General features: G+C 39.3%; 1 protein-coding gene across 2 annotated transcripts in view; it reads right to left on the reverse strand.

Annotated features, from left to right (window-relative positions):
• Positions 1-26,143, reverse strand: part of ARHGAP15 (Rho GTPase activating protein 15) — a 319,740-nt gene extending 293,597 nt beyond the window's left edge. Inside the window, exons 1-3 of one of the 2 annotated variants that reach the window (XM_052676132.1) lie at positions 26,101-26,143; positions 23,246-23,393; positions 8,319-8,495 (exon numbers count right to left, since the gene is read on the reverse strand). In XM_052676132.1, the coding sequence (XP_052532092.1) occupies positions 8,319-8,480 (162 nt within the window). In that variant the 5' untranslated portion in view covers positions 8,481-8,495; positions 23,246-23,393; positions 26,101-26,143. Of the gene's footprint in view, positions 1-8,318; positions 8,496-13,179; positions 13,316-23,245; positions 23,394-26,100 lie in introns of those variants that run through there. The other variant, XM_052676133.1, reaches the window with a different exon arrangement.
• Positions 26,144-26,470: the final 327 nt, after the last annotated feature.

Genomic DNA, 26,470 nt, shown 5'->3' on the forward strand with positions numbered 1-26,470 from the left:
GATATAAGCATTTAATACAAACTCATAATCGTCTTTTGGCTCTGAACAGGCTAAGGCATCAAGGAGAAAATATTTGGAGTTGCTACATTTTGCATCATTTAACATCAAAGTCATTGCACAATTTTGATGGAAAGAATGAAAGTGTAAAGGTAACTTCCATTTTATATGAGTTTGGAAAACCAGAGTTTGCTCTCTGAGTGTCTTGGGGAAAAAAAAGAAAAAAAAAAAGGGATTTACTGATGGGGAAAATAACGCAGTGTTTTCCTTTTCCAAAGAAACTCAATAAGACAATTAAACTTTGTAGCAGTGGACTGAATCCAAGAGCACCGGAACCATCACGATAGATAAAAGGTCCATGTTTTGGGGAATCAGCAGATGGATAGGCAGAGGAGCAAGGACAGTCTGCCATTGCATTTCCAGCAGGCTCATATGCCCTGGGGATGCCAGATGAGGGTGTGAACTGCTGCAAGCAATCTTGCAGCGTGCTTATTGGGTGCTGCCTTGAGCACTTGCATCTATGGGGACACCCCAAGAGCCAGACCCTTGAGTCTCTAGAGCTGCTTAAGACACAAAGGGGCGGAAAGAGCCAAGAACAGATACAAGGAAAATACAAAACAGAAGAAATAAAGAAATACTTTTTTATATGGTAAATGAAATATTTAACTACTGACATTTTCCCCCCCTCAGGATATGAATTAGAAGAAGAGAAATGTCAAAGCTGACAGAAAAAAAAAAAAAAAAAAAAAAAAAAGCCTCTGCTGTTTTAGTCTTTTTTTAGTTTATCCTATCAGTTTTAAACTACATATATATATTTATATATATATATTTACATCATTATCTTTCTGAAACGCAAAGAGGTTTGTAGGCTTTGAAAATCCTGTCAAACATCCCTGAAACTGCAGACAACTATATTAATGACAATTGAAGCATTTCATGCTTTCTCCAGATCTTGGGAAATAACGGAGAAGTATTAGCAAAGAAGATGCAAAACTTAATAGCAATGCATTCAGTTAGGAAGATATTTCATTACCATTTCAGGTACTCATGTTTTCAAGTAACAGATAATGGGAAGCTCCAGATTTTGGAGTCAGTGGTGATTTTCCCATCTGTTATCACCCCAGCTATAAATTAATTGGGGGGGGGGGGGGGGGGGGGGGGGGAAGATGAAAAAGGAAGAAAAGAAATAAAGAAAAAAAAGAAAGAATGGAGGGGAGGGGGGGGGGAAGGAAGAAAAAAAAAAGGAGAAGAGAGTAAAAAAGAAAAGGAAGAAAGAAAAATCAAAAAAGAAAAAATTAAAAATTGAATAAAAACGATAAAGAAAAGAAAACAGGAAAAAAGAAGGAGGAAAAGAAAGCCATTTGGGTCAGACTTGTGCTTCACAGCGGCAGCGCAGCGGCCGCTCCAGCCGCGATCTCCGGTGCTGCTCTGCCCCCTGGTGCTGCTGCAGCTGCAGAGCAGCCGCTCTCGGGCTGCACACCCCGCTGTCACTTCTCACTTTTCCGGCAAGTTCAAGGTCAGTGCCTAGCTATTTTCAGCTCATCTCTTCTTGATCCATGCAGAGAAATGACAAGGTAACGTGATTTGGGGTCAGCTGTATTACAGGAACCGTTACATAAACGGAGAAAGTGGAAATCAATCCTAGCTGACAGTGTCTTCAGGATAATCAGCGCTCACTCCATGCCGCTGTCAGCTCTCCTGCATCAAACACCATGTTACTTCTGTCAGATCTCTTTAACAAAACCTCTTTCTCACTTTTGGCAAAGTAAATAAATATTCCACTCGGGCTTGCATTTAGCTCATTGTTTAGAGAACTTTAGCACTCTGGACTCGCAGAGTCCCCATTTCTGCAGGAATGGACGTCGTACCCTGTCACGTCCATCACTGCCTACAGAGGGTGTTAGCAAAGAGCCTGATGCCGTCCCCCCTTCTTCATGGCTTGTGCCTGATCTCCTCCTGCAAACGACTGTCCTCCAGTTCTCCATTCCAGAGCTCAGCTCTCAAAGTTCTTACCTAACCCAGCCACATCAGGGTTTCTCCTCTAACGTCTTAGGACACCTTCCTCAATTTGTCTGATTACCGTTACTTTCTCTGAGCCGTCTCCTCCCGTAACCAGACATCTTCCCTACCTCAGGATTATGAACATATCATGTCACAAGATGTGCCGCGTCCGCCGCGTCGCAGTGACAGCACATGGTATGTCAGTTTAGGGAAAGCACAGCTATTCCATCCCACCCACCTTGTGCTCCCATGGAACTGCCAAGCCCGCAGTGCTCCGCCGAAGAACCATTTACCATAATATTAGTTGTCAGTAAATTCAAAGACGGAACTCCTGAAGCTATAAAATGGATTAGAAGCAATTTAAAAAAGAATTAACAAACTAGAGTAAGAGTATACTGTCAACAAACAAATGCTTCATCATAGCACTGTAATTTGGAATTTTAATTACCCCTCTGCTTCTGTAACAAAACAATGTCTGAACTGGCAGCCATTTGAATCTCTCACAGGTCATTGAGCATTCTAGTTAATTACTCTATGAATAGCCTGTTTTTCTCCCCTCTGGAAACACGTTTCTAATGGCAGTCAAGGTCTGACAAATGTGTCATCTACATAATTAGCTAGGAAGCAACACAAAACATTAAACATGCTTTGTGCCGACAACTATCAAAACATTTCATTTGTTGTCAATTATTCATTACTTTGTAGGTTCTGAAGGGGTTGTTATTATGGAAATAAGTCCAGATGCTAACAAGGTTAGAGTTTTTTATTCAAATTAGTAATCAGAGGGCTAACTTTAAAAAATGTATCCCGTGCACATTCATGGTGCCGTTCAATCAGTACTAAATTATAAACGAATTTAGTCAAGTTCAAGTTAAAATAGCCATGGCAGAGCACATACACTAATTTGTAGAGTTGCATCTCTCTTTGAAGTTTTAGGATCTAAGCTGAAGTAGCAAACTTTCAGAACCTTTAGCAAGGCTAATTTGTGCTTGGTAAATAGAGTAAAGATTTTCACAGCGTGAGATAATGTAAGATTGGGAAAAAAAAAAAAAAAAAAAAAGAAAAAAAAAAAAAGAAGAAAGAAAGAAATAGAAAGAAAGAAAGGAAAAAACCTGGAGGTTTTTTGAACCCTTTTTTTCTATCCCTCTGTCACTGAGTGAAAGTCAAAATCAGCATTTCCGACTCGTCTGAACTTCAGTTTGGTTTAACGAGGAAGCCAAACCAGTACGTTCACCACTCCCTTAATAGAGCTGAAATGAATTTATGCTTGCTTTCAAGAAGAAATAGGTAGTGGTCATTTCATTTTTCTGTGATCTCATTATGATGCTGTCTATCAAGCAACACAGCTGAAATAGTACAGGGAAAATGCGTGGATGGTAAATAAAACGGGCAGTTTAACAATAAAATTAACTTCTTCCTTGTTAGCAAAGATTATGTTGGCTGAAGTCTTAGAAGATATACAACACACAACAGAGAATACTTTCTCACAGGGTACACATAATAGAAAAAAAAAAAAAAAAAAAGAGGAAAAAAAACCACCAGAAAAACAAAAAGCTTTGTTCTGAGACTTGCCCTGATATGGGGATGAAATAATGCCTGCAAGTTAAGAAAAAGACCCTGAAAAAGAGTTGAGAGCCAAATCCCATTGCTCCAATGGGGAAACTTGCTCACTGAAGTAAACAGAACCCTGAAATATCCTCATGCACTCAGGTTCATCAGCAGCAGGATGGATGGGGAAACAGAGACATGAGAGGGATGAGTTGGGATGACGCACAGCAGATCTCAATTCTGAAGGTACAGAACCAGGCTGAACACAGCAAGAGGACATATGGCGCGTTTCATTCCTCATTCTCCTGCTCTAGGAAGGATAAAGATAATGTTGCCCAACAGATATATTTGTTTTTCCAATTGATATTTCTGTGTTTTGTGACAATTATTTATGTTGCAGAATTAACACTGGACCTATGTTTATGGACTAGTTCATGATTATCTGGGGAGAATTCACTGTTTGAACATAATAAGTCAATAAATGTCACCTTCCACTCTAGCAATGAAAGCAGGAGGTTTTCTGCTCCTAGAAATATTTTGTCAAGATTTATCTTTTTTTTCCTCCAGGAAAAAGAGTAAACTGGGAAAAAAAACAAATCCTCAGAAACTTTCCCTAATAAAACTATATGATAAAAGAAGCTGTGATGATCTCTCGGAGATTGAAATAATCCATTTTCAGCTGACACTACCCATAGCAATGAAACCGAAAAGAGGGCTGGAGTCTGTCTTGTAATTAACATTAAACAGATAACATATTTATGAGGAAGTCAAAATATTTTGGAAGCCGATAATCCTGTAAGCCTTAACATGGTATAAAAACAACAAATAAATGCAAAGTGTTACTGTTACACATGCCTGCCTGATCAATGGTTTTCACATATTGATCTATAAATGGAGTTGACAGTCTGTGTTGGCTGCACATTTTCCAAGCAGCTCTATTTTTGTACAAAACCAATACGGGCAATTACCTTTGTTTGAGATGCCAAGTCTTATCAATTCAATGTGATTTAGTGTCATTTTAATTAAATATCAGGATCTACTTCAGGACAATCTATACAAACAAAGCCTCAAACTTGACTATAAGCTTGATTTGAAGTAAACATGTACAAGCCCCGAGATTGTGAAATATGGCTCAAAAACTCTGCTAAACAGAAGGCTTATATTTTTAGCAATTTTATTTCTGTCTTTTTGGCTAGCCATAACTTTGGCAAGTGTGCTACAATCACAGGAGTAAGAAACAAAGGAAGATTGCTTCCCACTCCATGGTAATGTATTAGAGGGAGAAATCAACTTACCAGTTTGTTTAACCTCATCAGAAAAAGCTCTAATACATTACCATTTTGGAATGTCTAAATAGGCTCTAATTCTTAATACAGGCACCAATAAAAAAAGACGTTTCATTGTTTGAAGTTGTTCTGAATGAAGCAAAATGCACTTCCCTGGGGTTTAAGAGATGAAAATAGCAAATATTCATTTACATTCCTGGTTCAGACATTAACATTAAGCACAGAAAGAGCCCTTGCTTACCACAGTGTGTGTCCAGCTTCATGATTTATGCTCTTTAAACTCTACGTTAATATCCATTTCAACCTTTGCACAATGCTCAAGCATTTCCATAGCAAATAAATAACAAAAATCCCCAAGAATCCACATTTCACTTTTGCATGACTTAGCTCCTGCCTCCCCCATTTGCATCTTTACTACCACAAAACGCATAAGTGCATATGGCCCCGCTGATGTATGATGCATATCCTTCTTTGTCACACTGCCGAAAATAATCTGTCCACCTTCAGAAGTATAGCCCCAGGTGTGCTTAGGAACATCACAGCCAACACTGTAGAATACAACAAATCCCTCTGAGAAAACTATGTATTTTCTTCTCCATAAATCACCCGCGATCTTTTTAGATTTGTGTCTGTTTTCTGCCCTTTGTGCCCAGAGTGTTGATTTTATTCTTTTTTCGAGCGTGTTTTATAAATATATAGTTCTGCTGATTGTTCAAAATGTGCCAAATGCTGATTGCTTTAATCCACTGGAGTCAGTATGTTTTGCATAAGTTAGGTAAAGAGGATTTGACCCATTTATTAATAGAATTATAGTAGGCATATTCCTAATATGGGCAGAGACAGAGTAACATGGAGTCTTTTATTCAGCTCTTTATAGGTGCAGAAATAAAAATCTCCCCAATGATAGGACAAAAATACACAGTTGAGGTAAAACCGAAAACAAGCAATGATCAGTGGATACTTTGTAATGATCTGAACAGAGGCAAGCTCTTCAAAAATTGAAGATTTCCAAACAGAAAATCAAGACAGATCCTTTTTTTTTTTTTTTCCTTCTAGCACAAAATAATTGGCTTAGCCTGGCACACGAGTAATACACATCTTTCAGCAGGGGTCTGCGTGCTTCCAAACGTAGAAGTGAGGTTTGTGAGTGTACCAAGAAAGTATGTCATGATTTTTTAAAGAGGATTACTGAATTTGAATGTACCTGTGTATGTATGTGTCTATAAGCTGAGCCCTGCTCTTTCCAGACTCCTGGATGCCAGGGACTGCTCCCCCCCATTGCTTCTCCCTAAATCCTTCCCAAGTCGCATGCACAGATTTGCTGGCATGCAGTTGACACTTGCAATTGAAATTTCAGTGGTCTTTTAACTCAAATTGCACTGCGTATTATGCAAGTATTTGAAAACATAGGGATCCATAGGAATTTTGCTTTCGGCTGGGGTGTCACCAAACAACTTTAAGGGGCTTATGGAAGCAAATACGCCCACTTTCAGTCTGTCAATATCTAGTCAGAAAATTCAGCATGGCAAAAAGAGATGAAAAGAATCGAAATAGAAAGGGAATTAGTAGCATGGCAAGCATTCATTCTACTATATTGGAGCCAAGACTGCTGGGTAAAATGACATATACATAGTAAAACTCTGCTTTTAGATAATTAGCTCCTAAACAAATGCGGCACAAAGCAACTTTTCAGCTCTCGGCCAATGAACAGATATCATACCTGCAATGGTTTTTGGGACGCGGTGGGAAATATTTATGTCTCATTTAACTTTTTAGAGCCCTTGCTCTGTAACAGTCCTGCATACTATCCCCAAATCTGAAGTTATGTAACAAGGTAATATCAACAATGAGAAACTGCATGATAAAATCCTGCCCAAAAGTGAAAAATGCTAATTTTGTCTCATTTAGCAGCTGGATACAGAAATGCTCATTAGTTTTAAGAGGGTTAATCCTTTTAACTTTTGCATATTGATATGCCAATTATGCCTAATTGTACAAGAGGCATCAGTCAAGGTAATAGTGCATAAACACATGAAAGTTATTAAGTACATCCCAACATGTAATAAAGTAGGTGTTAATTGGTAGCTGAGTTCTGCAGGCTATTGAGGTGGATAATTCATTGAGAGATGGATCACTTGTAATTTCTCTACATAATTCCTTTTGCAGTCTCATGCTGTGATGTTTTCATGCTTGTCAAAAACAACTGCAGCCTAGTGCCTTTTGTTAAACACAGCCAATAAAATATGTTAGGCATCATTAAATATACTTAACTTTTAAACTTCTTCAAAGGTACAGTTCTTCCCGATAATACATTATAGTATTCCCAGTAAATTACTATAAACATTGTCTCAGGTTTGTACGGGTAGAACATTTTGCTTCGGATAAAAATGAAGAAACACGTGCAACGTGTTGTGGGAAATTGTAGGAATTGTTCAAACTGATCAGAAATGATACATATAAAGAGATTTTTGTTCTTTGCAGAAATACATGTCCCTGAAATAAGTTCAGGCATAGCAGAGAAACTTGGGAATAACAAATGTATTTCTAACAAAGCTTGAATTTTGAGCTTGAATTTAGGGTAGAAAATCCAGCTGCTACAATTGACTTTCTCCACTTAGTAACTTTTTGAGAAAGCTGATTATTTCATTGGAATGCATTATATGAACAAAACAAAAATTAATAGCTTACATGGTTGTGAAAAGTGACCGAGACTTGGGACTCTGTCCCCAGCCAGCAGAGTTTTCTCCCTCATTTGCATTCTCTGAAAACAAAATGGATCTGGAGTCCAAAAAGTGGCTAACACTGCATAAATAATTTTGTAACGTTATATGGCCTCAGCTGCAAGTTGCCACTATTATGGAAGGAAATTAACCAGGGGAGACTCATACCAATCAGTTTGTTTAGTAGCTCAGGAGGAGTACAGGGGCAGGGACACAACTGGCGGAACAGTTCATTGCTAACTACTTAATTTCAGGGGGAAAAAGAAAGTAATAGATAAAAAAATGAGTCAGCTCTTTCAACTCTGTCAACTATTAAAATACTAAGGTTTCTTTTTCTTCATTGTTTAATTCTACAGTTAATTCATTCTTACAGCAAGCCTCATTCTTCTTATTGGCAAAGTTATCCTTTATGTACAGAACTGTAATTTCCTTTTTTTTTTTTCCCTTTCTTTCTTTGTCTGGTTTTCATCTGTTTAGAAATTGTGACGTATCTCTGATACTGTAAGTATTATCCCCTACAGCAGCTGTATTTAAGCACTCAAACACTTGAGAGCTCAAATGTCGTTATTCTGGCCTCCAAATTCTGTGTTTCAGCAAAGGAAAATTGTTCTTCCAGTGCCTAGCCATACATCTAAGAATGTAATAGTGCCATTAAATCCCTTTGTGCAAAGGACTGTCATGAAGCTGGTGTCTTAACCACACCCAAGATAACTCCGTGACTTTTAAAAACTTGGAAGACATGAAATATGCGGAGTATTTTACTTACAGGCTCAAGGACTTTCACATTCTCAGACAGAATCATAGATTTGCTTTGGCTTAGTCTGTCATGGTGACTGTTGGCATTTTTGATCCTCATCTGAACAGCTCCTGTACTGTGGGAAGGACTTGGCTTTTCAGAGGCCATGTCAGAAGTTGCAGACCTTTCCATGGCTATTGGGTTGACCTGAAGAACACAAAATGAGAATATTAATCAAGAGATCCTTCATGCAAAAAAGTATCTGTGCTGCTTATATGTTGTCACTGTAATCAAGAGACGTTATTTTGCTGGCAACTTCTTGATCATCTTTGAATACCAGGATAACTATCAGCTATGTCATTCTGCAGTTCTATTATTGTCCTTATCACTCACCCATTCAACTGCCTTGGAAGACTTGGTTTATGTAAAAGATTATCCTTATCTTAAAAAGCCATTCTCCTGCGTGGTTTAATCTCCCTGCAAGCCTCTCTCATGTCCAGCTGGCAGCCACTACACTTTGTCTTTAGCCCTGCTCGTGCCACACATTTTAAACCTTTCAAGGGAAAATGACATGTTTTGGAACCAATTAACATATCTTACCTCCACAGTCTGATACATACATGTTACAAGTGCACTAAAGAATCACATTACAACTAACTCTACTAATATCCTAAACTCAAACTCAGATCTAAAAAAAAAAAAAAAAAACCAAAAAAAAAACAACAGAAGAACAACAAAAAAACCTCAGACACTTCATTTTTAACTATTTTAACAGCAGCATGAATGAGATTTTTGATTCTGCTCTCAGTTTTAAAATATTGAAATGCGAAGATGGTTGGGCACATTAGCTCTCGTGCTTCAACAGTTGGGAAGCAAGGTCTTCTCAACCCCTGACAATGAAACTCCCTGATTTCATAGAAGCCTACTTCTAAGAAGGCTTCAGAGCAAAGGAAGATAAGGTGACAAGGTACTAGTGTACATGAGGCGTGCTACAGCATGTCCTACTACAGTATGGACAAGACTACGGAACACTGTTGTGGTGGGAGGACACAGATCTCATACCTTTATCCTTTCCTGGTCCCAGTAAATCATTTTCTTCCAGAAGATGCCCTTCAGCTACAGATGTGGAAGAAAATAAAGAAAAAAGGTCGAAGTACAGCAAAATGACTGAGGCTAAGAGGGACCTCTGGAGGTCATTTGGTCCAACCTCCTGCTCAAGCTGGATCACCACAATGCCCAGAACTGAGTCCAAATACCTTTTGAATATTTCCAAAGGGATTTAAACTCATACAAGCTGAAGATACAGAAGTATGAAGAAACACAGCTCTCTTGAATAGAGTAACGAGAAGGTAGTGCTTCAACATTAGGCATCACTCACCTAATGTTATGTACCATGATAGAAACATTAACTTCCAGGCAAACAGCAAAGCTCATGCTCTTTGTTTCCTGCACTGAATTAGTTATGCAAGAATCCCTACAGAAGTTGAACCATGAAAGGAGAGGAAAAAATACTGCTAAAGCTTTTACCTGCTACTCAGTTGTATTCAGATCAATTTTTGCTCCAGTACTGATATTAGGACAACCTACTGATGTGGACCTTTTGGAAATGGCACTGAGTGTTCTTCCTCTCTGAGATGCTTCTCCAGATCCATCAGAGCATCTACCACTCAAAGCCATGGTGCAGAGATGCTCTGCCATTCTGGCAGTCGGAACTGCAGCAGTGATATGCAGAAAAACATTTTTCCTTTCTTTGAAATTTGGAGAGTCAAACCATTTTGTATTTCATGTTGGTGTCAAAGCAAAATCACTTCCCAACAGATTTTCAGAAGGCTCCAGGCTGGAGAGCTGATCAGACTTGAGAGACTAGAGCAGAGCTGGCTGTGTCCCCGCTCCAATGCTTGGCTCAAACACATCCCTCAGACTTGCTTCTGAAATCCTCCACCTATAAAACTCTGACATATCTCCTCTTGGGAGTTTTATGGGGTTGTAATTAAGTATTCTCTGCCTGATGTTTACAGTACATGATATTCTATTAAAAAAAAAAAAAAAAAATTAGTACTATGAGAAGCTCATGCCCAGATCTTAAGTAGGAGCACCATCAGTAAACTCCAAGTCTGCAAAGACCTCTTGATTTTAATCTCACTGAGCCCCAGCTCATTTTTTTTCTGAAACTGAAACTAATTCATACACGTTTTATCATAATGTGAAACACCGAAATTACAAGAAACAAACAAAAGAAAAATAAACTCTCAGTATTTCCTCTCTCAGATTTTGTTTGTCTGCCTGTAGAGCACGGTGAGATTGTGCAGAATCTGAAAGGCATAAGGTACAGAAGCTGCTGCCTTGGGATTTCCAGGTAGAAACCCTTTGCTGCCCGGTGTCACCAGCTCTGTGAGCCAGTAGATGGCACCCTCAATATGAGCTCTGCAAATGCTCTTGCAGGAAGAATTTGGTAGTAATCAAAATTTGTTCTCCTTTTTTTATTATTTCCAGAAAATTACAGAGAGGGAGACAGTCAGCAAACAGACATAACATTAACAGAAAAGAGAGGAAGGATCCTATCTGATGCTTTTACAATCTGATGCCTCCAAACAGTTATTAGCATGGCTGGGGCCAAGCTCAGGCTGGTTTTGCAGGGGAATTTGTTTCCCTTACTTTGGAAGACAGAGCTGCCAAGCCCTGCGCAACTGCTTATGAGGCACTTCATGTTCATTATATAATTAGCTAATTTGCCTTTTGGCAAACAGTTAGCATCTGGATATAAATTTTAGTTTTGAAACCTCCTACCGTTGATTTGTTGGATACAGGCATTGAACCAAGGCAGGCTTTTCTCCCCCTCTCCTTTTATTTACGTGGGTTTCTAGAGCAAAGGGATTTTATGGGATTCACCTCAGAGAAAAGGAACAGGGGAAAATGCTGAAAACCCTCTTAGAAGTACATCTTCAGAGGCAGTGTCAAACAGAAGTAGCAGCTCAGGTAAGGGTGGGAAAAAGTCAGGATGAAGTACAGGAGCAAAAAAAAGGCCCTCATATGAGGTTGGATGGATGACACAGAAGGGGAAAAGTGAGAAAGGACAGCTTTAATATCTGGAAAATGAGAAAATGAGATTACTTATGGAGCAAGGAGAATCACATAGATGAAGGGACAAATCATGTTTCTATCTGGAAGAGCAAAACCAAGTCAGTTGTACACGAAGCACCTCTTTTGGAGATTGCCTTGGGAGTTTAAATCTTTCAGTGGAGGAAGGGGCTGTACTGACCATGAGAACAGCAGCCTCAGTGGGTCAGCACTTGGGGCTGCTTCTCCTGGGAATTACTCCTCTTGTTTGGGATGCTAGGAAGTACATTATACAGCACCTGCATGGTGAATTGGACTGATGTGAAATCAGAGCTCAGACACCAACTAAAGGTGTCATGTGACTGCCAAATGGGCAAGGGACATTTTACCTATCTGGCAAGTAAACGGATAATAAACTATAGCCCTGATTTCACTTCTGTACACATGTTGTGGAAGCAAAGAGTACTGCAGAGGTGAGCAATGGAAAGGTTACAGTGCATGCAAATCTGTACACAATGTAAAGCCGTCCCATTTCTGAGAATCAGGCTCAGGTTGAAAGAGAAATATTGAAGACATGCAAAGAACAGATCTCTGGCTTCCTCACTTAATGCTAAGTCTTGATAAAACAATTGAAAAAAACCCAACATTTTCCATAATATTTCTTTCAAAAGCACTGTTTTCACAGAATCTTCAGCAGTCAAAATACTTCAATTATTTCAAATATTCCTTTGCTGGAAAAAACTTATTTTCTGTCCCTATTACCTTTATAATCACTGTTTCTGAGATGATAAAGGAAGCAAAGTAACATTGTTAACTTTCCAACTAAAGAAAAACTCGTAATGTTTTCAGCTTATAGCTTTCTGCAGGAATTACAAAAGTAAATGATTCATCTCACTGCTATTTGTTCGTCTTTGGTAGCTTGATTATTCTATCTCACAGTCACAGCCAGCAAGTATTCCTCTCCTACAGCAGCTCATGGATCTAGAGCAAGTTTCATACTGCAGTTATCAGGTTTTTAATTCATTTTGACATGTTGCTATGTCCAGAAATGGCAAGTATATGATGAGAAGGGTGACTGGTAGGGTGACTTTCCTGAGTTTTTGGTACAGTATCAGTAATATTTGTATGTAAGTTTTTTGTGAAGCAACACTATGCAATGAATCAGAAAGAAATGCAGTCAAATTCATCAAGAAACAGGATGATAGCAGTATTTCTGTTTTGACTTGAATTATTCCTATGTTTCAATGTCAATTCATCTCAGACCGGATATTTGTAACAAGTACCATTATCTAAGAAAGGAAAAATATGTCTGTGTAACAAGTACCATTATCTAAGAAAGGAAAAATATGTCTGTGATTAATATTATTTGTTGCATTGTTTTTCAACATTAAGAAATTAAAACTGTTGCATATAATTTTCAGGATTTATCAAAATCAGCTTTTAATTTCTTCCAGCTTTGTTCTCGGGGACATTTTACAGCATCAAAGTCAGAAGCAGAGTGAATATGAAGGGGTTCAGTGCAACATGAAAACACTTTAAATCGAAGTGCACCTGGTTACAGTCACGAATTGCATTCTTTCAGCTGAAGAGCAACACTGTACATGAAGAGCATCCATCAAAGCCTATCAAAATAATATCAAGGAAAAATAAAATTCAGCACTAGGGTCACCATTATACTAAACCTACAGGTCTGAAAGGCTATAAAAACAGAAGAGGAAGTAGGAGTTAACAAATGCAAGCACAAGCTCACGCCACTCATGGTGAGTCAGAGCATTCTTGCGAAGTAGAAAACATATTGCTGTGTCTCTGAGAGAAGTGTTTAAAATCAGCACACCTACATAAATATTTCTGCCATTGGATTTTACTCTGAGCCTTCTCCACGCTGTACATTATCTCTGCTGAAGTACAGCTCAGGGGCAGAAAATGCTTAATGCACAGCTGATGGAAATGAAGGGGGACAGATGAAGCACCTATAGGTAAAGAGAGAGGACAACAAATAAACTATCATACTATTATTTATTTTTTTTACTCTTTTGCCCACTGTGTTCCACCTTTATTTTTTTTCTTCCAGCCATCTGCAGCATGCCACTCTCACAGCTAACATGTCACACATCTGCACCCAGGGCACAAACAGCAGAGAGAGTCCCGATGCCAGCTTAGAAAACAACAGAAAATTCATCGTAGTGAAAATGCAAAGCAGTAGTAGCATTCCTATGCCTTTTCCATTGCAGAAAAATGTTATTCAGCCTGAAATAATTTGTACTCAGGAAGTAGATTTTATTTCAGCCACCAGTCACATTCTCTGGTCAGAGAGGGAGATCAGGAATAACGCTATTTCAGCACTGCCTGGGTCTGTAGTCCTGTTTTAGTCCTTTGTATCAGATAAAGCAGAACTTTACACGGAGTTTGGTCTGCTGTAAAATACTAAATGTCCTAACCTTAACAGCATCATTTCACTTATCAATTAAACTTGCAATTTCATCAGTAAGCAGCAGACAGTTCCTACTTCCTATACAGCCGTGCTCATTTACAATAATTCCTCCTTTTATAGGGCTAATTATTACACTTCCTTTCACCTTTTTACCTGATAAAGCCATGTTTGACTTTCAGGGATGCCTCTCACAACAAACTGCTCACTGAGCAAGGACCACAGAGGTCATCTCATCTCCTGTTTCCAATGGCTGCCCTTGTAGTCATTCTTTTGTCCCACAGAGTTCTACAGACAGCTCTAATTTACATGGACAGTTGTCCATACATCTCTCATGTCAAAGGGAAGAGTAGAAAATCTTTTCTGTTTTGTTTGCAGCAATATTCCACCACCCAGCATTCTTTGGCTACCATGTGGAAAATATGGATTTCGGCTTAATATTTCCATATTTATTTATGGACTATTACTGTAATAATAATACAGTCTCTAGGATAGATGTACCTAAAGACAAAGTTTGGCCTAGCTTGGCCAAAATTGTAGTAGTCTTCTTAGACAGTACTTCCAGGCACTGTTGTTAAACAACTCTTAGGATAAAGTAAGGTTTTAATTTGATCCTTGATATGATGATCATGTCAACCTTATCTACTCTCTTACTAATAAATAAAACTTAGTTAATAACAACATAATTCTCTTGTACCAACTTAATACCTAATAGGAACAAACTGTGTTATCACCTAAAATAACATTACTTACTGCAATACAGAGCCAGGTGTGGAGATATGCTTTATAATAGATTACCATGCATCTGAGTTATCACTTGCAATGTGCCACAGACCCACAGGAGTGCACAGCCTGTACTGCAGCCTGCTAACCTGAGACAGTTACAGCTGGATGCTTCGGTGATTTCTTGCCTACTGACAGCAGCACTAAAATACAAGGAGTGCCTCAGTGCTATGAAGCTTGACTGTAGTTTGTTCTAAATTTTTCTACTAGCAATAACACCTTTCACCATAAAAAAGAAGGATAAAATACAAATAATAGAAGACTTATCCTGAGTTCCACTTTCTATCAGATGGCAGCAAAATATCTTAACCAAATACACAATTTTGGTGAAAATATTAATTTTTACAAGATGTTTCTCTGCTTCTCACAAGGATGGGATGAAGAGAGACAGAGAATATGAACAGACATGCTAGACTGCCAGTCAAACTAGAATTAAGCAGAGACCAACGGTCTTCCTCTGCGTCATTCTCAAATCTTACACTAGCCTAAAGCTCTTAGGTCTCTTCTCTGCTATGTGAAGGCCATTAAAAACAGCAGGATCAGTCAACAAAAAAAATAAAGATCTGAATAAACTACTTGTACACTATAGGGCAGAGATATGTTATCTCTGGATTTTTTTATTTTTTATTTTTCTGTCTACAACAGTAAATGGCTTAACTAGAAAAGAAAGAGAATGGGGGATATTCTTCCAAAGTTTTGCAGATAGGACCAACTCTTCACGTCTATATTAAATGACTACAAATCCATCTGCAGTTCTCCACGATCTGCTAACCACAGGGCTTGCCTGTGTAAATAAAATTCTGCTAGGAAATATCATTATAATAATACTCGAATCAACAAAAACACAAGCTACTTCAAGGCAGCAAGTGACTGCATATGGCCATATCTCCTCTTGCGTCACTTAGTTTCTTAATTATATTGCATGTGAAAGTCCCAGGAAAGGTAACAGTTGTTTCAAAAGCGTGTCTGTCACAATATATCATATAAGATAGCATAATGGAGTCTATTTTCATCATTCGTATGTCAACTTAATATCTCATTTTCAAGTAGAATTTGAAGCTAAAAGTATTCTTTGTGTACGGTTTGGCCTACATATGTTTTGAGAACAGTTGTCCATAGTAGAAATTCAGTTGAATATGTAAAAGAACATGCCTGGGGAAAAAAAAATAAAACTTCCTTCTAGGTCTTCCTGTTGGCAGCACACTGCATCTCTTTCTGGAGAGCATCTGATCCACAACACCTGCCTCCATTTCCTGTGCTGTGCAAGTTGAACTACAATGTTCCAAATGGCAAAAACTCATTGTGTATATACAGCATTACAATGATTTTTTTTTTTTTTTTTAAATGAAAAGCTTTGTCTGATATGTATCACTTCTTGTGCATTCTAAGATAACGAATAGCAGAATGAGAGTGGTTCAACCACTGAGCCAATGACAGGAAGATATTCTGAGCATCACAGAAATTCATGGCAATTGAACTGATTTCACACCAAATAAGATCTCAGAAGTACTAGAGGGGATGAGAGGAGTACTGTTTGGTTACTCATGACCATCCTTCACCATCCTATCAGGTGAGGAAAAGGTAATTTCCTCCTACTTCCATCCTTCCTGCCAAATATTTGTATGCTACAAAGCAGCGCAGAGTAGAGCCATAGAACCACCATGAATAAGACTGAGCACCTCTGAACTCATTTTACATCTTCATATGACACTTGCCACACAGTAACTTTTTAGTTTTAAGCCATTTAATTCTGAATTTAAAAAAAAAAAAAAAAATCCAATGTTTTCTCTAGGAAGATCACATAAGAATCACAAATTTTCTCCAGTGCTTGAAAGAAATCTGTTTCTATAGCCTAAATGTTCAGAAAAGCGTTTTTACTTTTAATGTTGCCAGATCTGAAGTGATGAGATACTACAGGAAAGGTTATTCCTGCCGTACTTACAGATACAAGCAGAAGCAGAAGTGACAGAAATCTCAAAGTAAGACTGCTTGAAATACTTCCAGCTCAATTTTGCAGAACTTCTCACAGAGATTCAGATATTCATCCAAACTTTCCATGCTTACCTGAAGCAGACATGTGGCGATGGTAATTTTGGAATATCCCAAACTCTCTGGAGAAGTGGAAGAGTTAGCACCACAAGGCAAACTGAGGTATTAGAAAAAAATTAAAAATGCAAGCAAGCTTGCCATGAATAGCCCAAGAAACACATTTCCTATGAGCTGAAGAAACAGAATTTTCATTTTCCATTTGACTGCCACTACACATAAGTAATCCATCACAAGGATAGCTTGGGTAGGACCTTACAGCATGTTGATGACCTGCACCACATTCATGTCCTCATCAGACAACAGGTTGACTTATGGTGGAGGAAGCACATCGTACTGACTAGGGGGTAAGAGTACACACAGATTTTGACCTCGAAATTATTTGGGGGCACAGATCACTGCACATTTGCCATATTGTTATCCATTTTGTAGTTCTATAAACCCATCAGCCTGATCATTCTGTTTACTGAACAGGAAAGGCTTTAAACTTCTCAGACTTTAAAAACAATATTAAAAGGAAACATGATAAAATAACTTCTCTCTAGCACAACTCGTCTTACAACAAGAGGCCTGCTTCTTATTCAGACAGCCAGATCCCCTCCTGCCCACTGCCTGATATAGCATCCGATCACCGTGCTGTGCACATGGAAGTGCCGCCTACCCTCCCTCCCTCCTTCTCCATACATATCTGCAGCAGTTCTCAGCTGTGATCCTACAGCTGCTCCCTTCCTTCTCACTGCTCCCACTTCCCATCTGAGGGGGGAAAATACAGCTCCAGATACATTTGATCTGTTCCCACACTCCATTTTTCTTTTGCAGAGCTCCCTTGCTGCTCTTGCAAGGGAAGCGCTGTGAAAGGCAGCAGAGATAGCACTTACAATTTACAAGAAAACTTTGAAGCTACAGCAGGAACTAGAAGGGGAAATTCTTTGTGGTTTGCTTTGAGTGAGCCCCTCTTCTGCCTTTGGTGGGCACCCGTGTTACTCTCTTTGCCAACCACCTCTGATGGGCCCTGAGAGGAGCAGAAGGTGCCAGCAGTGCCTGCCCTGCTACACTGCTCCCCTGCACACAAAGGGATAGGACAAAGACGTTGGTTTGATGTGATGCTATCTCATATCGGCAGCTAAGGCATCCGCTTGCAGCAGAAGGTAAATACCAAGGCTACAGTGCTGCTAAAAATAGAATGTCTTTGAGAAGTTTGAGTACAAGCTCCAGTAAATGCACCTAAATTTATTACCGAAAACTTGCTTTGTTTTATGTCAGATCAGGCATGAAAACGTTATTTCACAAAGGTGACTCAAGACAATGCCAGAAACCTTGTATGTGTGCTCTGTTCATTCGAGAGGAGCAGAGCCACCTGAACCCCCAGTCCCACACAGATGTGGTGCACTTAGTAGGAGCAGTCAGAGCCTGCAGCAGTGGCAGCAAAAATGCAGCGACTCCAGGTCTGGTGAGTAAACACCAACAGTCATAAGTGAGAAGAGTGGCATTCACCTGTGTCGCCCCCCACCCCCTCCCCGCAGGGGGCTGTGAAGAGCAAAAATGAAAGAGCCATGCATTTAAATAGTAAAATTGAGCAGTGGTGTAAGGAGAGTTGATGTCCTTACATTTAATTTGCATGTTCTAACTGATGACTTTCAAAACACTCTTTTTAAAAGAAGTATCTGATGCCTTTTCAAGCCCTTTTTGAACCACTAGTAATTTCTATTTAACTTTCCATCCTACCAGATCAGGTTGTCCAAAGTCCCATGCAGACTGGCTTTGAGTGTCCACAAGAATGGGGCATCCACAGCTTCTCTGGGCAGCCTGTGCCCATGCCTCACCACCATCATGCTGAAAAATTTCTTCCTAATGTCTAATCTAAATCTTAAGTTTAAATTCATTCCCTCTCGTCCTCTCACTACACTCCCTAATAAAACCATCACCCTTTAGTCTCTTTCCTTCTTAAGTGCATAATGTGATGTCTGAAGGCTGAATATTCTTCCCTCCCAAGCCCTAAGGAATGGACACAGTGAGGGATCAACATCATACACATCTCTCCTCCCCATTCTCTGAGGCTGTGCAGCTGTGCTCACTGCGTCTTACATTTGCCATTGCTGCGTGCATATAGTGTCCTAACTCACAGAGCTGACAGAGCTCATATTCCTCGTCGATTCCATCTGGGTGCAAAGCAAGCCCTGGGAATCCCACCTACCCAAGTTAAAACATCCATGCAGTGCAATAGCTTCAGTCCCCAAAACATCTGTATGCAGTGAAAGATGGATCTCTGATAATAAGCCTCTGTGCTTAATTTTTTATTCTATTATGTTATAAAATTTTTGCTCTATGTCTCAAGAGGTTCCCTTTCTTCAATCTTTTGCACTTGTGGAAAGATACAATGGAAAGTTCCAAACTTTAGATGAAAAATTAAACTAGACAAGAAGTTTCCCAAACAAAGTCTCTCAAGCATCTCTGAATATCTCAAGTCTATAAAGCTATGCACTACTCAATCTGGAGCGCCTGCAAAATTCTCCAAGGGAAATTCAAACATGAATAGAAGAAACGATCAAATCAAAGCCCCCGTTAAGACTGATGGCAACCCTTGCCTTCATTCACCAATTGAGGAGAATTGAGAATTGAGGAGTAATTGAGATGCTTCTACTTGGGCTGGCTCCACTTCCTTCGCCATTCAAAGTGCTTCCTCCAGACAAAAATCATCGTGGGAATTTGATTAGTGATGATTAATCTTCAGTACATTTTGTCTGTTTTTTGTTGTTGTTTTTTTTGTTCCCCCTGATAATGTAACCATTGTGCAACATACCGGTGATATGAGAAATGTTAACCTTTCCAGCACAAGCCTCTCAACCCAGCGCAAAAAAAAAAAAGCAGTACATGTGAGAACAGTTGGCCATTTGGAAAATCTGATGTAATATCTTCCTTCTGGAAAAAGTTTAGTTATCTGCAGTAAAATTATTCACTAGAAATGCATTTTGACTCATAGAGCCTGGAGAAGCTTCTGTTCTCGTTTGCTGTGGTTGCAGCAGTTACGATCAGACTCTTGTACAGTATGCGTTGAGGTCTGGCTCCTATCAGCTTTAACATGCTGACTGAGGATTCCCACATGAATGACAGTGTTGGGTCCATCTTCCATTGTGCGTTACCTGGCTCCTTCTTATCTGGTGGATGACAAGCAGTTCATGGCAGGGAGTTGGAACTGAGTAGGCTTAAAGGTCCCTTCCAACTCAAACCATTCTATGATTCCTATGAATACTGAGATCATCCTGCAGGCTGGACCTGGACCCACCAACCATGAAGGTTACTCTCTCAGAGCCTGAACTCCAACGCTGCAATATCTTTACAAATTATCTATGTCATTGCGCTCCTTGCCCACAAAGGAAGAAAGTTTAGTAACACTCCGAGCAGCAAATAAGCTCAGGAGAACTACGCCTGGTCTAAGAGGAGCTTAAACATCTGGCTCAGATAGGCGCTTTTGTATCTGATTCAGCAGCAAATACAGTGGTGGTTTTGCTCAGGGTGGGGCAGGAAAAGAAGAAACAAAAGGCAAGCACATCCTTAAAGCACATCTCCTCAGCTCTCAGTCATATTCACTTCTGGGTTTTTCTTCCTCCTTTTCTCACCCACCTCCCCTTTTCATGTTGCACTTGTGCAGAAAAACTCGTGTGCGTGTCCTGGAGGAGTCAGAAGTCACTTCAAGTTCATTTGTTTATGCCTGTTTAGATCACAGGAATAGGCTTTGGAAAAAAAACAACACACTACAAACCCACAATACTCAGCTCAAATACAAGTGAATGATTCAATATCTGGAATGTCATGATGTACGTGCCTTAAACAATTATCAGCCACTAAGCATCCAGCAAGAGCTAACCACATAAGGAGACTGAGTGCTAGTAGGGGTTCCATTTGCCCCACTCAGGTTGCAAAAGCAAGCTCAGAAAACTCGCATGTGCTTTTCCCATTCATATAACCTTCTTTAAAAAATAGAAAACCCAAAACATTTTCTCCTATTTCATCCAGGCTGGAAGTTGCCACCTCACTGTCTTTCAGGATAAGTAAATAAAGCAATAAAGATGATGGGTGTCCATAGACTCCATAATACAAGGTCTCACTCCTATGTGAGTGAATGATCACCTCTTTTGGATGCTGATAAAAGAGCTACCAGTACACTTAAGACTGAGACCACTGATACATGCAGATCAATTTTGTGAGAATGTTTCAGAAACAGATAACGTTAAAGCACCCTCAGCTATAACAAGTTTGCAGGTTTCCAAACACAACCTCAGCAGGAGATTGTGCTGTTGTAAATGAGCTGAAGCAAAGCCTGCTCTGAGACAAAAACGGCATTGCAGCAAACAGTTTCACAGTGACAAAAGATGCTGGAAGTCTCCACAGGAAGGAAAAAGGAGGTGGTTTTGTGTAGGATGTGCTATCAGGCAAAGAAAACTGTTATTGTGCTCTGAATGGCACTTAAATTATCATGATAGATACATAGTCAAAGGCCAACCTTTCAACCCATCTCAGTGGTACAGGACTAAAGCTATCAACAAAGAAAACCATGAAAGTTATCAAAGCAACTTCATACAGATGGCATCCACCACCACCTGTGAAATGGATTTGGTAAATCCATGTAGAAGTCTTATCTGAGAGATGGGATGCACAGAAACTGGCTGAAGTTCCAGTGATGCATTCTTTTGTTTTTAAAAGATCAACCCAAGCTACACTTAGATATGCCAGGTTAGGAAGGATCAGTACAAACATCATGTTTCAGATCTCTGATTAACAGCACACATAACAGAGAGACTTCTCCAGCATCAAGGGAAAGATTTTACAAGTATGCGGGCTTCAACAACACTGATTAGCAACTCAAAGCAATTGAGCTGATGCAGCAGAGTTATATTTCCAGAAAGTATCAGAATTGCACACTGTGGGCCTCAGAGAATTTGGTAGACGTTGCACACAACCTCCTAAGCACCATGTGACCTGGTAGAAACAGGCCACGAGGAGGTACCTTCTCCTGCTGCTAAAAGTCTGTGAGACTCCATAGCACAGAGCTGAGATGAAGTTCTCTGGACAGCAAAAGCCATCTTTTGTAATTTCATTGTAGTATAAAGTATAAAGTTTAAAACACAGAGTTTTGGGGCTAGTTGTTCCATTTGAAAAAGAAAATGAACAAATATGTGCTACTGATGTAATTGGATTGAGAGGTAAAGCGAACAAGAAATGCTGCTTTTAAATGAATTTCCTTCGGACACAAAGAGCTAAATGGCAAAGAAGAGAATTAAAAAAAAAATGAATCTGAGAATCCAAACTTAGTTTACCAAATCTCACAGCTCTATGAAAAAAAAAAAAAAAGCATTTCAAATCACTCTAAAACATTGAAGCAGTCGCATAAAACCCACAACAGACAGCCCAGGAGGACAATGTGTTCTTTTTATACAATTTCCCAGTCTGTGCTGTGTATGCAGGCAGGACAACTTTTTTTCCTCCAAATATAGATAGAAAATCTGAAATGTAGTCTTACAACGCTGCTCCAAAATCTGTCTCTGATTACTATACATGATTTCAAAATGAACTTAAACCCATGTGTGATTTCTTTCAACTCTGACCCATATTTCCAAATGAAAAACAAGTTGCTTCTAATGGTAATAAGATTATCAGTTACAAACATGAGCATGTCACCAAGTTTGCAAAAACTATGTATTAGCAGGAAAACAAATCTTGTCTCTCCTTTGTGTCTGTAATCAGAACACTCTATTGTGTTATTTGAACATCTTCCAACGTTGCGATTTCTTTGTACATCTCTAAAAGCCAGAAAGCAGTGCTTGCTTATGGAGAGAAATCTAAAGCTAATTTTGCATTCTTCATTTTCTTTGTGGCTGGCTCCAAAGCAGATGACAAAGCAGGCTGGATCTAAATAGCTTTATGCAGAAACATTCTATTGTAGCATTTCCACCAAGCAATGGTGGAAATACTCCATAAAGAGATGCGTTGAGAGTCCCCATGGGTATACCAGGGGTATTTTTTGTACAATGACCCTTACACTTCCCCATGCCCTATTTTTACTGCAACGACTGATGAGTAATAAAGTAGTAGCAAGCTAGCTGACGTGGAGCAGGGCAAGAGACTCTTCAGTCTCCAGTAATACCTAAAATCAACTAGAGACGAACCTCCACCACTCACTGACTCTTGCAGAATTTACCATTATTGATCACAACCCTCATGGTCACCAGCAAGGAAGCCATTTAAACACACAGGGTTAGCTGCAGCCAGACAAGGTAAGAGGGAAACATAATTTAAGTCATTTTCCCAAGCAGTATTGCTGATCTTTTCTACTTTTGAGGATGACTACTTACAAGGGATACAGATGGCAGAAACGATCATTAGTTCAGGATGTTACAGATAATTAAATATTGTGGATATCTGAGGATATGACAGGGTTTTTGTTAGATTCTGAATATTATTTTTACATCTAAAGCATAATTTCTTATTAGCATTCTCCACATTGTTTTCAAATGAAAAAAATTGACAATAAAATAGTCGTGCTAATACAACTTGTACTGAAAGCATACAGAACACAGTTACAGATATTATTAAAACCATTATCAGATTTCCTAAATTAGATAACAATGAATTTAAGGCTCCTTACCTACAGCCTCGCAGACGTCGTCATCTCATCTCAAACGGTCATCAACCAGCAACAGTTTAACTGTTTCAAAAAACGGAAAACTTGTTGGTCACGTGTCCATAGCAGCATTTGGGTTAATTTCTCTCAGCTCGTAAAGATAGAAAGAAAGCTAGAAAAAAAAGTTAAGTCAAACCACTTCCTGCAACAGCAGAAGCTAACCATGTCACCCTAGTCTATGGCAAAACTTTTCTGGATTGGAGAAAAAGCCAAATTTTAAAGTATGAAAATATCTGTTAAATTTGCACCAAACAGGTGGTATTAGATTTTTTGCAGAAGGTAAACATGAAGTTTAAAAGGAAATGCTGAAAGGAATTACAGATCTAAGCCTCAAGACAACTTCCCTTTTCAGACTTTCAATGAAACCCTTTGAGTACTGAAACAAATAGTTGGCAACAAATCCGCTTTGCTGCTTTGATATGTGGCTTTGCTAAGTGAGACACTTCCACACAGTTACTTATTATTTATAATATAGCAAACTCTGGATAATCAGAGTCTGCTAGTAAACAACAGCAAGCTTTAACTGTTTCCTGCTGAAGTTCTCTCAGATAAACACTTCTGTTTCTTTAATTTTCTATTTTAGCACTTCTTCATAAAGAAGCACGGGAACATACAGCTGCTGCCCTGCTCCACTTCCTGCAGTGCTCACACCGATGTTGTCCCCATTGGGCAGGGGCAACCTGAGAGAGGGACATCACACAGCCCTTTTTCTTTCCTTTTGCTCAGAAAGGAACAATAATATCTTCCCAGTATTTCTAGCATAGTTTACAAAGCTGGTACCCCATCTCCCTGCAGGAGTGGTAGATCCTGGTTAGGGCACAGAAGCTGTGGTGCATGCATGAGGACTAGTCAGGCTGCAGAGCCCTCTGTTGATGCTTTGCAAGAATTAGAGTTTGGGGGTTTTTTTTGGTTGTTTCCCATCATAAAACAACAATCTGCCATACAACTTGAGAAAATCAAGTCCATGTTTATGGCTTTGTGGCAATGACAGTGCCAGTGGAGCTCCTTGAGAAGATGTGTTCCATCAGTGCAGACATCCAACAATAAAACCCCTGGGCACCTCAGTGGAAGATCCTGAAAAACACCCCAGTATTTGGGGTGAGTTATCTCTCAGTGGGATTTGGGCAGAATATTGTATTGCCAGGTCAACGTCAGCGGGAGGAGAGTGAGAAGGCTAGAGTGTAGGACAGATCAGCAGGACAGGCTTCAGGATGTAGCCCACAGTTATTTTCATTGGAATTTTAACTTTCCTCCACCTCTCAGAGGCCTCATTCAGCAACCTTTCTCACTCAACTGTTCCTACTTTCTCCCCTGATTTCTACAGTTGATTTTGTTACCTTCACAAAAGATGGGACAATATTTCTCTTACATGAAAATCAAAAGGCAGAAACTGAGTGTCCAGGTAACCAGAGACAACTGCAAGTTATCCTCAGCTGCCCAGCTGTCCATCTCCTATCAGCACACTGGCAAAACGTCCCATGCTGAGATGATTTTTCTTATATTGATAGAAAAGCAAAGAGTTAAATGCTTCTGAAAGTTGAAGTTTTGTTTTGATACAAAGATGAACATTCACAATAGAATTAAGAGAAAGGGCAGAGATGGAAATCAGGCTAGGACTGAGGCTGGAGTAGAGCTAAGAACAACCTAGAAAGGGAAAATGACTGATTTTACAAGGCAGCACAGAAAAACCTGATATGCAGGCAGACCATTTCCCATTGCAGCAAGAAAAGAAGAGTTTCTATAAAGAACTGCTTTAATGCAACATGCATTTTCTGAAGTACATGGAAAACAAGGAACACAAGTGACCCCCAAAAAATCAGAAGGAATCAGGTGGAGCATTGCACTGCTGAAGGAAAAACAGAGCTATTAGGGTCCAGAGCGACCCTTACATTATTACTGCTGATTCCGTGCTAACTTCTAAAACCTCTATCTTACAGCTAAATATCCAGTTATGCTTGTTTCATATGTTGTATGAAACCAAACTCAATGCTGTTTTTGTCCCTAGTTGCTTGCTTCCTGCTCCAGGAGGCAACGCACACATATGGGCAGGAGAGGAAGGTGATAGCATGCCAGCTGGTCTTCACAATTCTAAACCACTAGTTTCTGGTAGGCACTGCAATTTAAGGATGTGTTTTGAAGATGGACTTGTGGAATATCAAATTAGACAATTTGTGTAAGTGATGATGGGTTGTTCCTTCCAGATGTGAGGATAGAAAGCAGTTCACTGTTTTCTCCACAAACTAACAAAAGCTAAGGCTTAAGGAACTTCTGTTGGAATTTATTGATTATATTTTTATAAAAGCTATATGGTTCAACAAATTTCTGGGAATCACTAATTTAAAAATCTACTTTAGTTGTACATCTCTACACACTTTCTTCAGATGAAACCAAAGGCATTTTTACCATTAGTAAATATTAGTGGACAGTGTGGACAACAGAACTTCATCACTTAGATGTGAAGAGACCATCAGTAAATGTGTAAAATACCACAGCAGAACTTGGCTAAGTTACCTTGTCGAAAACCTAGATTACTAAGGACATGACATTTTTCATGAAAATGTCTTTCACTGTACACCTAACATTTTAAGTCAAGTTGCATACTCTGATTTCCTTCACATCCATTTGACAGTATGTCAGCAGTGACAAAATTCTATAAAAAGATGGCAGCTTTGCATACTGCTGAAACTTATGCAGCACAAGCTTCCTGTGTGATCTCTGGAAAACTGAAAATAAGATGAAAGTGCAAAAATCCATTTAGAGAAATCTAAGAGCTCACTAAAGTAAAATTAATCAGGAAATGGAAATTACAGAGGTATTACCTGGAGCATATTTTTGGTCCGTAGGTTGGTCTTTGTGCATTAACTGTGCAAAGAAAGAGACACAGAATCACTTCTGGAGCTCTGATTTCTCATCTCTATTTCAGCAACTCATGGCATCATTGCTTATGAGATATGTCATCAAGCTGGTGAACGTCCAGATTTCCATATCTCATAACTGAGAACACAGAGACTAAGGCTAAAACAGCGTTTTAAAACTCAGTGCTGACTGAGTATGCCCTGAATGCCCATCATGTCATAAATCCAACGAGTATTAGAAGTTTCATCAGGTTCTTGAACAGGCATCCAAGACTAGCCCTGAACCAATAGCCATCTGAGAGAGAAAATTTGACGTATTTTTCTTCTTGTTTTG

Source organism: Tympanuchus pallidicinctus, unplaced genomic scaffold (assembly GCF_026119805.1).
Source record: "Tympanuchus pallidicinctus isolate F22 unplaced genomic scaffold, pur_lepc_1.0 scaffold15, whole genome shotgun sequence".
Classification (NCBI taxonomy): domain Eukaryota; kingdom Metazoa; phylum Chordata; class Aves; order Galliformes; family Phasianidae; genus Tympanuchus; species Tympanuchus pallidicinctus.